The sequence below is a fragment of the Thunnus maccoyii genome, chromosome 14, assembly GCF_910596095.1.
Source record: "Thunnus maccoyii chromosome 14, fThuMac1.1, whole genome shotgun sequence".
In the NCBI taxonomy this organism is placed as follows: domain Eukaryota; kingdom Metazoa; phylum Chordata; class Actinopteri; order Scombriformes; family Scombridae; genus Thunnus; species Thunnus maccoyii.
In genome coordinates, this window is record NC_056546.1 from 14,980,004 (window position 1) to 14,994,865 (window position 14,862).

A 14,862-nucleotide genomic window follows, 5' to 3' on the forward strand; every position below is an offset into this window, starting at 1 on the left:
ATGGATGATGATCCTAATTCATCCCTATAAGCAAGACAGTATTAATGAGGGACTGAATCTGAATAGAAGAAGAAAATGGAACAACACATACTACACAGATACATTGCATAGAAGCACCACAGGTTAATATACTGCAAGTCTAAAGTGTAGTAGTCATGAAAGCTCTATTTTCCAAATTAAATTAAAGCTCAACACAGGATGTTTCAAGGAGGACAAAGAAAGAAAATGAACAGCACAAATGACTTCAGGAAAGCTCTGAGTGAAGGACAGAGAGAGGCAGATATAGAGAAAGGTAGACAGAGAAAGAAGACAAGGACAGAGAGAGAAAGCGTGAAAGAGAGAGTTAAGGGGCATGGACATGTGTGTCCTAATGGCCAAGGTCTCCAGTCACGCAGTGTGACTTGACGTCATAATGTAACTTTACTATTCTAAGAAATCAAGTTAACAAACCCCCAGTAACTATAAAACTTCAGGGGGGGTGCACTTGAGTCACACAACCACACCTTGTCTGGATTTCAACTTACTTTCTGCCTCGTGTCGAGTTATAACTCCCTCCGTATTTCTTCCGATTAAGGATGAGAGCAGCAATTTCTGGCACGTAGCGAGCAAACATGGCCTACATGCATGGAACAGAAAAAAGAAAAAGGCATGCAGAGAGGGTTCTACCGCACACAGAAAAACAGCAGAACCATCTGGAATACTTACTTTCTCCCATTAACCGCACTATAGGAACCACCATATTTCTTGCGGTTTCCTATTAACTCTATGATTTCAGGGACGTAGCTGGCAAACATGGCCTAAGGAGAAGATAGAAGACAGAAGAAGAGACTAAAAAAGAGACTACTACGCCGCAGAGTGGGTGGTGGGGAAACTGGTGCATGAATCCAGATTTCTGAGGGGAGAAAAATATTACTTTTGCTATGTAAATCAAGTAAAAAAAACTCTCTCATCGTCCATACAGACTTGCTAAACTTCACAAAAATGAGAGAGATCTTATACAAAAAAAATCTTGTTTTGCTGTTGAGAAAAAATAGCCCCAGTTTTTTTAAAGGTAAAGGTTTAGGAACAAGCTTTCATTAGTGGGCGATAATTTTGTCACAGCTGGTGAATATTCAGTCTGTGATAGCACCCAAACCCTTTTTGGATGACAGAACTGCGTTAAAATCTGAGGGAGAATAAAAACCTATGTGCCATGTTTTGTCCAACAAACACAGATAATCTGGCAGGTTGATTTGAATAGGCCCACCTGATGGTCCACAGCTGCAAAACACATTAAGACTCATTTGTTGGGCTGGAAAATGAGCTGGATGCATTTTGCAAAGTTTCGCAGCCTGTTGCGTTAACACAGGGTTGTGTTAACCAACATGGGGGTACTCACTGACACTACTCATCTAGGCTTACATCTACAATAAAAAACCAAGAGGTTCCCTTGCCCTTGTAAATACATACTTAAATCATGCTTGGAAAGTTCACTTATACATTCCCAGAAATAATGTGAAATGACGTGAGTTAGATATGATCCCTGGCTTTAAAATATCCCCAGCCTGGAGTCATTATTCAGCCACTGCTGCTGATAGAAAGCAGCTTATAGTGCTAGCCTTAAGACTTCCAGAGCTCTCAGCACTGAGAAAAACACACAACCTATCACCATGGCCACAACACGGTACACATCCACACAGCTGCAAGTCATCAGTGCATAGTGATAGCTGTCCAAATACAGAATACAGTAACTGTGTTTTGCTTAAATCCTCCATTTTTTGTAAGAGAGGAGGGGTCTACAGTTTGTGTGTCTGTGTATGAGCATGTGTGTGCGCACTTACAGGTGTGTGCACCCGGGCATGTGTGTATATAAGTTATTGTGCTAGTTGCAGCCCAACAGGACGCTAGATCACAGGAAGGTGAGAGGGAGTGGGGGGGGGGAGTGGGAGGCTGCTGTTGCTATGGTAACAGTCAGGCTGGCCTAAGCCTCATCTCCCTGCCCCTGTGTTTGTTGGAATTGTGGGAAGAGACACGGGAGGAGGGGTGTCCTGAAACCGCAACTGCTTCTAAAAGAACAGTGACAACATTATCAGACAATAGCTTATACTCTATTCAAACAGATACAGAGATGACACATGAGGGGAGGGAACAAAGGAGCACATAGTAACTACGGTAGACAAGATACAGTAGGCTAAACGGGAGGATACAACTACACTGTAACGAAGATACAACATTTACTAATACAGGCAACATAGTTCTAACATTTTCACTATACTAAAATATTATAGATATATACACAATTATCAATATATTTAAATCCTTTTGCATTAATTTATAATCTTTTCGGTAATTGTCAACACTTTTATGCATTCTATTGATGGGGACAGGCAGGATTTAGGAGGGGATAAGAGGAGAAAGGGAGCAAGAAAAGCCTGATTTTACCAAACCACCAAGGATGAAGAAGACCATGAACAGGCGTCCCAAGGTGGTTTTTGCATAGACATCCCCGTAGCCCACTGTAGACATAGTCACCATCAGCAAGTAGACACATTCCCAATAGGAAAGTGACTGGGAGTTTTGGAAGTTTTCCCAAGGATCCCCTGAGTTTTCCACCTAAAAGGAAAAAAAGGGAGAAGGGGGAAATGATGAGACATGACCCTGACATGACCATGACCACCAATTTGTAAACAGTGTCTTTGCATAAAGAAACAGTTTAATCAAGTTTGATTAAATCCAGCAACCAGTGCTCATGTGTTCATCTTTGCTTGAGTCATATATTCTTTGTATATTGAGCTTAGGCTGCCATCTGGTGGTAAAGCAGTGTGAGAAACAGATAAACAATAAATGTAATTTGAAAAAAACTTAATACATTTGCTGAAGAAATGATGACACACTACACACAGTGATCAGTGTTTTTAATTATTATTTCTGAGGCATTTGGAATTAGATGGATATCACTTGAACAGCAGAAATTGTGGTTGGACGGTATATGTTGCAGTGCGTGTTATATTACTAAATATCTCTATTGTCTCTTTCTTGTCAAATACATATTCAATTTAAAGTCATATGATGTTTCACACTTAAGTTATATGGATTTTTTTTTAAATAATTACATTTACACATATAGTATGTTGGTGCTTGTTGGTCATAATTTATCCACCTTTTATTTACCACTGCATACTTGGAAGTAGGGATGCACTGAACCGGTGTATCAACCTGGTGGATCCTTTATTGGACATGACCAGGCCACATTAAATACAGTCTTGTCTTCCGTGCCATTATAAAACTTTATTTCTGCCGTCAGTTACATTCACTCAGTCATGGCGGACTGACAACTCTGTGTTTGGTTCTCCAGCAATCCCTGGCCTCATGTCAGTTAGCTACCTTCCAACTGGCTCATTAATCACTGGACCCCACTGGCCCTCACATCTGTCCACTTACCAAATGTATGAATCCAGCAGCTGTAAGCCATGTGCTTATGAAGATGGAACACAGGTTCACCAGCTTGATGGAATTGCTGAGTAGAAGAAGAATCAAAAAACTCTCAAAGACATTCAGACATTCAGAGTGAAAGGAATTAAACTGAGACTCATGAGTTAGTGAAAGTCTCACTCACAATAACTTTTAGACCCACAATATTTTACATTTAGGAAAGTTGAGATGGGAATGAAATTAGATCATGGGCATATCAATAAACAGAATATTGAAAAACTGTAGTATATAAATGATGAAAAGGAAAATAAAAGGCCAATGACATGCAGACTGGGTCTGAAAAATTTTATTTAAATTCCAAGTCTGCATCAGAAAGATGAATTTAATAAATAGTACTGTAGACTAATGTATTACTTACATAAGATGTGACAACTATATTTATATAACACCATAAAATTATTATTAACTTAAAAATGCAACTAAGATACCTCATAAAATATGCTTAAGACAGGTGGTTAAATCTACGTAATTGCTACCACATAATGTGGCAATTCCACATGATATATGAAAATACTAATTATGTCAGCACTTTGCAGAAAGTTCAGACCAGCCTCATTGTCAGACATACTGGTGGGGGCAGTAACAGTGAAGGTGCTACTGTAGGTGGATGTGTTTGTGAAGAAGGGTTTATACTAACCTTGTTTTCAAGATATTCAAAAACTGTAAGATTTCCGAGAACTGTATCAATCTTAGCGCTCTCAGGAATCTTAAACCTTTGAGAAAAAGAGAGAGAAAGACAGACAAAGAGACAGAGAGAGAGAGATTAGCATATAATAAGTGCAGACAAAACAACTGATGGTAATATCACAACGGATTCATATTCATGCATATTGTATCCATAAATTGGGTGTTTTTTAAAATATCTTAACAGTGGCAGCAGAGGAATATTACAGCGGCAGCTGAGAAGAAAGACAACTAAATGTAGACAACATGTATATGAGCAGAACAGAAAAATGCTCTATATATATTTTACTACAGAGCTTAAGCAAAATCAATTCAAAATTGAGTCTGTGAGACACAAGAGGTTGAAACAAAACACTTTATTCTCGATGATGTCTTGGATTTATTTATGAATTCATAAATGTTATATGGCCTACTTTACATGAGCCTCAGTCTGAATCCAAGAGCAGCTCGCTGAGGGATTACAGCACAATGTGACACCTGCCTCATTGTTTTTTTACATAACACAACTGATCTCATGAAATGCGTGCAAGTACACATGCCTGTGGTTTTGTGTACGTGAGACAAAAGGTGTTGTGAATTCCTATTGAGACGATCTCTACAATCAGTTTACAACCTGCAAATATAAGAGAGTGGCCATAAACTCATCACCAAACACCAAAAAAAACTCTCAACCAACTCTAACCGTGAAACAACAGTCAAGATCTGGAATAATTAGGTCATCATCATAAGCAACTCTTGAGTACTAATGCCCTTACCCCAGCTGAAGAGGATGCATAAACAGGACCAGACTGAATGGTAAGGTCCTGCCTGCCTTCCCTTTTCCTCCTGCGCATGATGGCCCTGCCTCACCCTGTACCCATTCTGAAAGAGATCACCACAGGACTTCTTTCGCCTCCATGTTTCCTGGAGGTTCTCCAAATTAGCATCACTCTGTGTACGGTGGTACACAAGCAGCTTAGGAGGAATCATTGTTTTTGATTTTAAAAAAAACATCAGGGAAATTCCTTTCTCTTCTTGTCAAGATAGGAATTAAAAATCTGTGATCCAAAAGATTCAAGGATTAGTTTTCCAAAAGCACCTCCAGAAAATAACAAGAGATAATTCCTGGTAAAAGCGACGCAGGAAGCAAGGCTCTCCCTTTCCTCGTTGCTGCACCACTAATGTAAAAAGTTCCAGGTAATGAAAAAACACCTCAAATTCAAACAAATATTGTTAAATCAATGGTCACTGCTGCAGACAGACAAGCTAAAACAGACAGCTAGGTCTGTATTGTCTGTCTAATCATGTCAGATTTGCCAGGGATTGTGTCTCTGTGAGCAAAATGTCAGCTCTAATATAGGTGGGTTTTTTTTTCTTTTTTCAATTTTTGTTACAGTGTCTTTAATCCCCACAACCCAAACAGATTTAACTTTCTCATGCCCCTTTCAGTGCTCTACTATTAACGCTCATTAAGCTTTGTCCACATCAACACACAGCTGTGTTGAATATATTTTCTAAAAAAAAAAGTCTGAACCCTGCCAGGGATTAGAAGAGATAAAAATAAATTGAAAATAACGCCAAACAAAAACAATAATCCTGACTTCAAAAGTAGCGTCCCATTTCCACAGGGACAATTTCAAACGTCTCTCTGACAACAAGCTGCAGGTAACAGCTATTATGCAATTCAGGACTGGGGTCAGTTACTTTCAGTTCAGTCAAAGTGCAGTAAAATCTGATTTGAACTTCTATTAGAATAGGGATCAAATCTTAATTCAAACCTATAAATTCAAAGGTCATCTTAAAATTACTTCTCATTATTTTAGAGCACTAATAGCTTGTAATGAAGAAAGGTGGGAAAAGTGGCCTCTCAAGCTCTTTTTTTTTTTATTCTTCACACAATTACTGTACTTCCATTATCGTACTACATTAAAGCAAATGTGTATTTCCGAGTGTGAAGTCAATTTGTATAATTCTCTGGGGAATTACTTGAAGAATGTTGTTTGGGTATTACTCCATTTTTGAAAAATGTATAGAGATTAAATAAGACAATGTGAATAGTGTTTATGCTTAGCAAGACTGTGTATATGTGTTTTGCGCAAAAGGTTTAAAAAAGTATAAGCAAAGTATGAGCTGATCATCTATGTTAATGTAACTCTGAAAAGGGGGCAGGTAATATACAATATTTCTCTTTTCAGTCATGGAATACATATGTTTACTAGACTGAAGTGTATGCGTGAAATTCTGTGTTGGAAGTATACACACAAATGACTGAACAATACTAATAAACTGGTCTGCATCACTGTATACAGAATTGCAAATTTGGCATTCATTACTAGAGTACAAATCTTACATTGTACCAAAACAGTGATGGCCTCCAACACGGTGTTTATACTGTACTTCTGTGTGTGTAGTCGTGTGTATGTGTGTGTTGGGGGGGGGGCTTGTATTTAATACTTTGTGGGACAAATATCTGTTCTCCCATCTGGGGATAAGAATCTCGCTCTGCAACATCTTACAACGTCCTGACAAGTACAGTGGTGTGTGCATGTGTTGAAAAACTCTCAATGAATTTCTGGTCTCTTGAACATGTGCTTGTGTATGAGAAAATCTCTTTCCAACACATGCCAAAGCCTCTCGCACACACGTGTCAGCCGGCCAGATGCTCATTCAAAAAGGTTTTTCTGGTCTGTGCCCACTCTTACTTCATTGAGGCTTTGCAAGCCAGAGCACAGCCTCTCTGTCACATGTTCTGGCACAGCAGCCTACTGGGACCTTTTATCAATCAGCAGTCTGGGATGGTTCATCTGGGATAATACTGACAGTCAACCCAGCCAGGATTAGATTATACAATGCTACACTGCACTAAACACACACACACGCACGCACACACACACACACTGCTAGTGTACGCAGCATTGGTTTCTTCAGGACATTCATTCTGCGTAGACAGAGCACACATATTAATGTTTAATTTTAAAAGTAGCAGCACTTCTTCCTAGATTTAAATTATAATACAACTCATTGCATATACAATACTTCAAACATGCAATGCAGCTAGAAGCTCAGCTACAGCAAAGAGGCTTAAACTTCCCACAAATGAGTTTCCCTCCCCTGAATGTACATGGAGGCTTCCTGCCAGCAACTGAAGGGCCATATAAGGCAGATGCACTCATGCCAGTGTCAGGTACTGTAAGCCTCTTTCAGCAGCAAAACACAAGAGATCAACAAACAGTCTACTAGAGCACCACTAGGAGGCAGTAGCAGGTTAGAATAAAAGCCATGCCCGAAGGCTACCACAGTAGTGTACATTTTCAAAGCCAGTGCAGCTTCAAATCCCCAACATTTAGGTTGATACCATATAATACTGACATCAGTAAACTGAGGATTGCAAAATTATCTTTAAATAACCTCATGGTGCCACTTACTGTCAAAGATCTTTCTATTCCGAAAATCATCCAAACCAACAGTGCAGTTTCCTGCGGTTTTTAAAGATTGAGGATTAAAGTGTAGAGTTAGCTGGCGAGGTGTGAACTGTAGAGAGCTCGGACACAGTAGCCACAGTAGGAGCCAGCATATTTCAAACAGCCATATGCTAATCCTTCACCGCTAGGTCTCTCTTGGGAGCAATGCTCAGTGCAAGATTAATTCCTTTTTCAAGGAAGAACTCTGCATGCCCTCTTACATTAGCAGCACATTGTTCTCCTCCTATTAGTCCAATGTCCAATTTGCAGAGGCAGAGAGAACATAACTTTAAATGCATACAGCATATACTTCCTCGGGTACAGAGTGGGTGGCTACACTACCACAGAGTGCAGGGCAGAACCCCTATTAGTGGTCTTTTTATTAACTGAGTACACCTCCACTGGTTTTCCAACAGCCTTCTCATGCAGGACCACAGCTGAAAGAGCGAGATACAGTAAGGCACTGTAATTATGATGTATTACACTGGCTGTGGTGTGTATTCCCCGGCAGTGAACGGAAAGAAAGGCTGAAGTAGTCTATTGGGAATGCAGAGCACAACACACATTCTTAACAACCAATCTGGTTTTCTCTAACAAAGACTGTTAAGGGACAAAATATACACTTAACTAAATGAAAGTAGCACCAATTATGGATTAGTCTATCGATTATTAGGAAAACCATTATGGCCCTGTCAAGCTTCCTACTGGAAGTGAATGAAGACATATAGGAGAGAGAAATAGTCTTTAGGGAGGTAGCAATGTCATTTATATATCAGTGAAGGTTGCCATCTGAAACCAGATCAGGAATAATGAAGAAATAATAATTATTGTAATTTCCCTCTTGCATTGATTAATTGTGCTTATTTACCTGTCACAACATGGTATCATATGTTCTAGTTTCCATATTAATACAGGATATAAGTTACTAATCATGATTCCTGTCCTAACCCCTCCGAGCCTGAACAGACACTTACAATGTCCCCATTAGTATTCTGGGAACTATCACCAGCCTGTTAGAGTACACCATATCCTCCTGCAGATCAACACACTGTTAATTTTATAACTGAGGCTTTGCAACATTTTATGTAGCCTTTAACATGTGGGAAAGTGCACCACCAGTAAACACACACTTAAGCCATGCCAGTGGGAGTTATTGTTATTATACAGTGCGGTGGTTATATACTGTATGACCTACACTGCAAAAATAAACGTGCTCTTTAATGTTTGAAGGAGAAGTCACCTGATATGCCGTCCTTGCAAAAATAGTCCTTAAGATTATTCCCTTTTGAAAATAACATTAATATCTAAAGTATCTCTCAAAACCAATAAATTGACACTTCTCAGCTGCTATTAACAGTATACACGAGAACTCACGCTACAGCTGGCACTGTATAGAAAAAGGAGTCTCTGCTTTATATTTCTACCGCAGATGCAGGGTATTTAATGATCACAGGTAATTATTCACTGCAGAATGTCAAGCAGCAGCCAGATCACCATTTCACAGTCTTTCATCATCCTCATCAAGGCCCTAGCACCAACGATTTTCTGGGGATGAGATGAGGACACCTTACATCATGAATACCAGAACCCAGATTACTTGACTTGGCCATATCTAATTAATTGCACAGCTTGTTTCTTGTGAAATTCATGGGCCACAGTGAGCTCCTTGAGAAACCTTCATCACCTAAGAGATCAGACATTCACAGTTGCGTATTACTTCACAGATTTTGTGATTCCAGTGAGCTTGTTAAAAAAAAAGAACATACACTGACAGATAGAAGGCAGACCCTTTTACATCCCTGAAATTCTGATAGTAAGTCACTAGTTTATATTCTGGAATAAACAAATAATTATGGTTTATTACACCTTGTGTGTTAATTTCATAGTTTCAGCCATCATTATTAGTTATAACAACATTGTACTCACCAAGGTAATCGCTACAACTATATGCAAGTCATACAGGGCAAGTTATGAGCAGTCAGGCAAATAGACAGGTTGTGAACAAGCAGTCTGGCCAGAATATTTAAACAACTTTATTTTGAGGTAAAATTAGAATGCAAGCACAACCAAAATGTATCCCTCATTGCACAGGAAAACTCACAGCAGACATTTTGACTTGGCTTGACCTTGACTTGGCCTTCATTAATTTTATTATTTTATTATTTTCAGTGATTTTCCTACAGTGAAAAAGCCCTGTCACTGATGGGAGTGATGCCAAAACTTAAAAAGTTTGACCAATGTTGTAAAAAAACAATACAAAACAAAACAAAAAAAGCAGGATTATCCTTTAAATGTACCTAAATAACATTATATATAGCATTATATATACATGTAGTCTTTCTGAATAAAAGGTAGCTGTCCATGTCAGTGTTTAACTTCATAGGTGTTGATATTTTTATTCATTGTCAGGCCTTTTACTACAGTTCCTACACCTCCTTGTACTACAGTTAATATAACAGCCTTATATTCTGACTGAATTTGGGTTAGCATGTACCTAAGATCCTGAAATTAAGTATGGCAACAATGTCTAGTATTATATATGGTTTTAAAAGTGGGGTAGCAGTGCACCCGAAAAAGAATACAGCCACAAAAGAACTCCATACTGCAGTGCAATTTAACGCACAATACTCTGAATTCACTGAGAAAAGTAGGTCGTTATGTAATACAGGTTAGGGTGTTTTCCTGTCTGCTCATGCAAGAGTGTGTGTCTATTTGTGTTTGTGTACGTGTGTATGAGGATAACAACACATGTGTTTGTGTGTGCTTTTTTTTGTGAGTGTGAATGAGCCCATTTGATAGCGGTTATGGACTGCTGTGAGGTATTCCAGGTGCAATGCCTGAACACGGCAATTACCAATAAATGTGAAGCACAAATACACACACATACACACATGACCACAGCTTTATTCCGAGTCACTCTCCATCCCATTAGCCCATCCACTCTACTGTGTCTGTGTTCCCTGAAACATCAGAGGAACCCAGCCCTGTCACTTTCGATGATGAGGAAAAGTTGACTGCAGCCCCGAGCAAGAGGGCCTCTGAGACACACTCCCAGTAATGGGGAGACAGAGGGGGGACTGAGAGGCAGAGGGAGAGATAGGGAGTGATAAAAAGGAGGGGTGACACGTGAAGATTGAGGGCAAAAAGAGGAATGGAAAAAGAAGAGTGGTAGGGTGGTGGGGATGAGGAAAAAAACATGGAAAACTGCAAAAGAAAGCAAGGCGAGGCAAGGCTATACAGTAAAAAAAAAAAAAGAAAGGGTGGATTCTGAAACAGAGAGAAAGAAACAGATGAGAGATTTATGCAGACTTACCAAGCCAGCTTCTGTTTAAGTAGACAGAGACAAACACAGGAGGAACAGTGAAGAAGTCGACCACTGAGTTGACCTCCAGCCAGAACCACAGCTTATCATTGGCTGCTATAAACTATCAAAAGAAAGAGGGATGGCATTTAAAATGACAAATTTTAACTTTAAGTTATTCAAAACACCACCATACCATCACTGCCCACCATTCAAACCGCAGGCTATGTCTTCCCCTGGCATTGCTGACATACTGTAAAGAATGACAAAAGCTTCACCCCACTTGCTGAGTCATGCAAAGGGGTTGGTGGTGTAAGCAGCTTATGAGTTTATTTATTCATTCATTCAGGATGTCAGGCTTGCATTCGCACCACTGGAATGCTGCTCTGGCATGACAGCCATGCTAGCAACATTATTACAACAGTGTCTGTCTAAACTAAAGGCATGCTGTGTGAATATTCAGGGGTGACTTAGGTGGGTGTCTGCTTATGTAAGCATTGTTGATTGTCCTGTAAAAATTATTCTTTCTTTTTTTTTTACCAAAACTTTAAAATACTTTCTTAAAATTATATGGCTGTGTGCATATTGTTTGTGTCAGTGTCTTTAGCAGTAAATGTGTACAGTACTGTATATGCATGTAATCTTTACATGCATGTGAGCATGCAAGTGTATGTGGCATCTTACCCGCAGACCAAAATAAAGAAGGAAGAAGACATTGAAGGCCATATCGATCTGTAACGTGAAATCTTTGTAGAAGTTCTGGCAGGATTCTATAGGACTAGAGAACAGAGACAAAGAGAAAGAGAGAGAAAAATACATTACTCACAGGTTAAACACATGAACTGATACTGTAGAGTAAGGGTCTTCCTCTTCTTTCCAATCATGAACACAAAGGTGGCCAAAACTGAGGGCCTCGCCATATTTTCATGATATAAATGTTATTTTCTTGCTTTTTTTTGTTTTTGTTTCTTTGTTTACAGTTGGTGTATGAGCTTTGTATACCACTGTGTTGAAATCAACAATCACAACATTAAAAAAAGAATACACAATAAGAACTGCCCATATTACTATATGTCACAATATTCTATGTACACAAAATCACATAAAACAATCAAATTTATATTTACTGTTATGCAATACATCACACAGAACACACAGAAAACAAAAACTTAAGTATCTCCTTTTGTTGGTTTATAAATCACCATCATCATTAGTTCAGACAACAACATTTGGTAAAACAATTCGATCATATCATCACAACACAATCCCACAAAAAGATGAGTAATTATCGCTTTTCCTTTTTCTCTCCTGTCATGAATCTACAGTATGGAAACAAGGTTAATGTCAAATGGTGCTAACCAATCCTTACCATTTAAACTGACCGGTCTTTGCAAAAAAATATATTTTACATTTACTCAGTAAATATGCATCTGTCAAAAAATACATCTAATCAAAATATGGAATTATGAACACTATTACTAGTACCAGTTTAATGGTTTGCCATTGAATTTCACTGATATCCTGCAATTCCTCTTTTGAGCACTAGGGGGGTCACAGAACAAGATAAAAGACCTAGTTGAGGAGTCAATCACATGAAGATTAAACAGCTGAAAATTAACTGAAATTGGGAGTTAAGAACAGTTGCTTTGATGTGACGGCACATTCACCATGCATAAATTATTCAGCATCTGTCAAACACAAATATTCCCGCAGATATTCCCTCATATGACAGAAGCTCCACACAGAGAAAAAGACTGCACAGCTCTCTGCATTTAAGAGAGTGCGATAGCTAGCTGGGTGTTCCTTAAAAAAGGCAGATGATGATGATAAATGAGTCATGATCTGCCTGGTCTGTCATATAATCCATCTTCACGTTTACCTTGTTATGATTAACCATTAGCAAGTGGGTGCTCTAAACAAAGCAATAATAGGTAGCATGCCCACCCCATTTGTCACTTGGACATGGGCCCATAATACTGTATGTTGCTCCTGAGTAAGGAGGAAATCCCTCTGTGGGAGAATCATGAATATGCATGAAGGCTTGCTTGGCTATAGACGACCTTTGGGAATGTATAGACTGGCAAGGGAACACACACAAGGCTATTACAAGAGTACACAATTACAAGTCCCATACTTTCAAATTAAACATTAAAGTGTACATTTGTATGTATGGAGCCCATGGGGGCACAGTGTGAGATCCAGGATAGAGTTTACTGCATAATGAGAACCTCCAGAGGTTGAGGAATGAAGCTTAGTCATCTTCCAGTTTACATCAAGCATTTTCTCACATGATGATCCATTAAAATAGATGACTGAGTACAGACATGCCAGAGAAGACGTATGGCTCCAAGAAGATGATCCAACTTCTAATTCCTGAGTGTGTGGTCTGTCTCGAGCATATCCTAAGGACTGATGTGATCTTTAAGATGATGTAAAACCCTGGCCCATGTCCAAGATAATTAGAATGAATCTGGCTTCTGGGGCAATTGTTTTTAAAAAAACAGATTTCATTTGGTTGAAAGGCATTTTCTCATAAAGTGCAATCAGACTTCTGACAAAGGTTAATTTGCATCTGACCCTTCAAAGGAGTTAACATTGATCTGGCCTAAATACTCAATTATTTACTCACCACCAGCATCTCCACGTGATTCTGTAGGAATCAAACTAAGCAAGCGTACAAACACAAACCTGTCATGAATCATACATACAGCCTAAGCACACACAATATTCCTGGGGTGATTAAATGCCATTTTTTCTCGATATAGCCTGCAGGTTGAGACGGGCCTCACATCCATCTACAGATTAAAGCTCACTTGCCCCTCTTCCTCCCAAAACGAATCTGAAACCATATCCTTAGCTAACCCTCACGGACAGGAAAATACACTCACAAGCACATATGAGCACATACACACACACACACACACACACAGATGGTGCACACGGAAGACACCATTTGGAGTGGTCACTATGGCGTTTCCCTTTAGGCCCAGCTCTGGCCTAATTCTGAATAACTGGTCATCCACAGTCATGTGACCCAAAGCATTCTCAATAACACAGTGAGAGCATGGCGGCTCACAGCAGGGGCTGAGTGGTACATTGAATTTGTCTTGATTTTGTATTATAAGACAACACAATAGCTACACTCTGGAAGCTTTCATTTAGTCATTATTTCATAGTAAAGCTTATCATTAACTAAAGTAGGGGGAAGACACACCAGGCAGACCTACGTTTTCTCTCTTAAACTCAGAGGCACAATAGAAAATTAAGACTTATTCAGGACAGGATGGGAGAGGTTCCCACAATATATTACTGTAGAGCTGCTGAATGGGTTTCAAAACACATAAAAATGATAACATGAGCTGAAGAGTAAAAATAGAAATTAACCAGTTAAATATGGCAAGTCAACATGCATAGTTTTATCATCTGTCAAAATAAATATAGGCTCTTCTTAAACATAACTGTGCAAACAGAGGAGCAAAAAGCAAATAGACAAAAAATAGATGTACCGTATGAGAGCTAGAGTTTGTGTGTATAGTCAATATTATATTTATATATATTATATATTTGTTTTTTAAATCACTAATCAACATTCTTATACTGAAAACTGAAAAAAAAGGTTTCAACCATAGTATCAAATCCTCAAAGAATTATCCCTCAACTCTGCAGTTTTGTTTTTATGGCCCTAAACTTTACTTTTTTTGGTTCGAACACATCAACCTTGAGTCAGCTAATAATGCTCTGATAAACCTACCGTACACTGCCTGCCCAGCACCGAACTAGCTCGTAAAAATTTTGCAGCTAAAGAGACAGATATTTTCCCTAGGAGTTGGTGGAGACCAAAAACAAAACAAAAAGACTGAATATTAGACTTACATATGCAAGGTGCCCAGAAACAAAACTCCAAATAAATACTAATGTTGCAATGTATCTGCTGTATTTGTAAAATAGGAAACATTTTGATAACCC

The 14,862-nt window shown here is 38.9% G+C and overlaps 1 protein-coding gene across 9 annotated transcripts in view; it reads right to left on the bottom strand.

The window, feature by feature from the left end:
- The window catches only part of kcnma1a (potassium large conductance calcium-activated channel, subfamily M, alpha member 1a), a 141,240-nt gene that overhangs the window by 52,618 nt on the left and 73,760 nt on the right, over window positions 1-14,862 (bottom strand). For all 9 annotated transcript variants that reach the window (XM_042433073.1, XM_042433074.1, XM_042433076.1 and 6 more), the window contains exons 4-9: window positions 11,581-11,674; window positions 10,909-11,020; window positions 4,109-4,184; window positions 3,421-3,496; window positions 2,422-2,592; window positions 706-797 (exon numbers count right to left, since the gene is read on the bottom strand). In XM_042433073.1, the coding sequence (XP_042289007.1) occupies window positions 706-797; window positions 2,422-2,592; window positions 3,421-3,496; window positions 4,109-4,184; window positions 10,909-11,020; window positions 11,581-11,674 (621 nt within the window). The remainder of the gene's footprint in view (window positions 1-705; window positions 798-2,421; window positions 2,593-3,420; window positions 3,497-4,108; window positions 4,185-10,908; window positions 11,021-11,580; window positions 11,675-14,862) is intronic.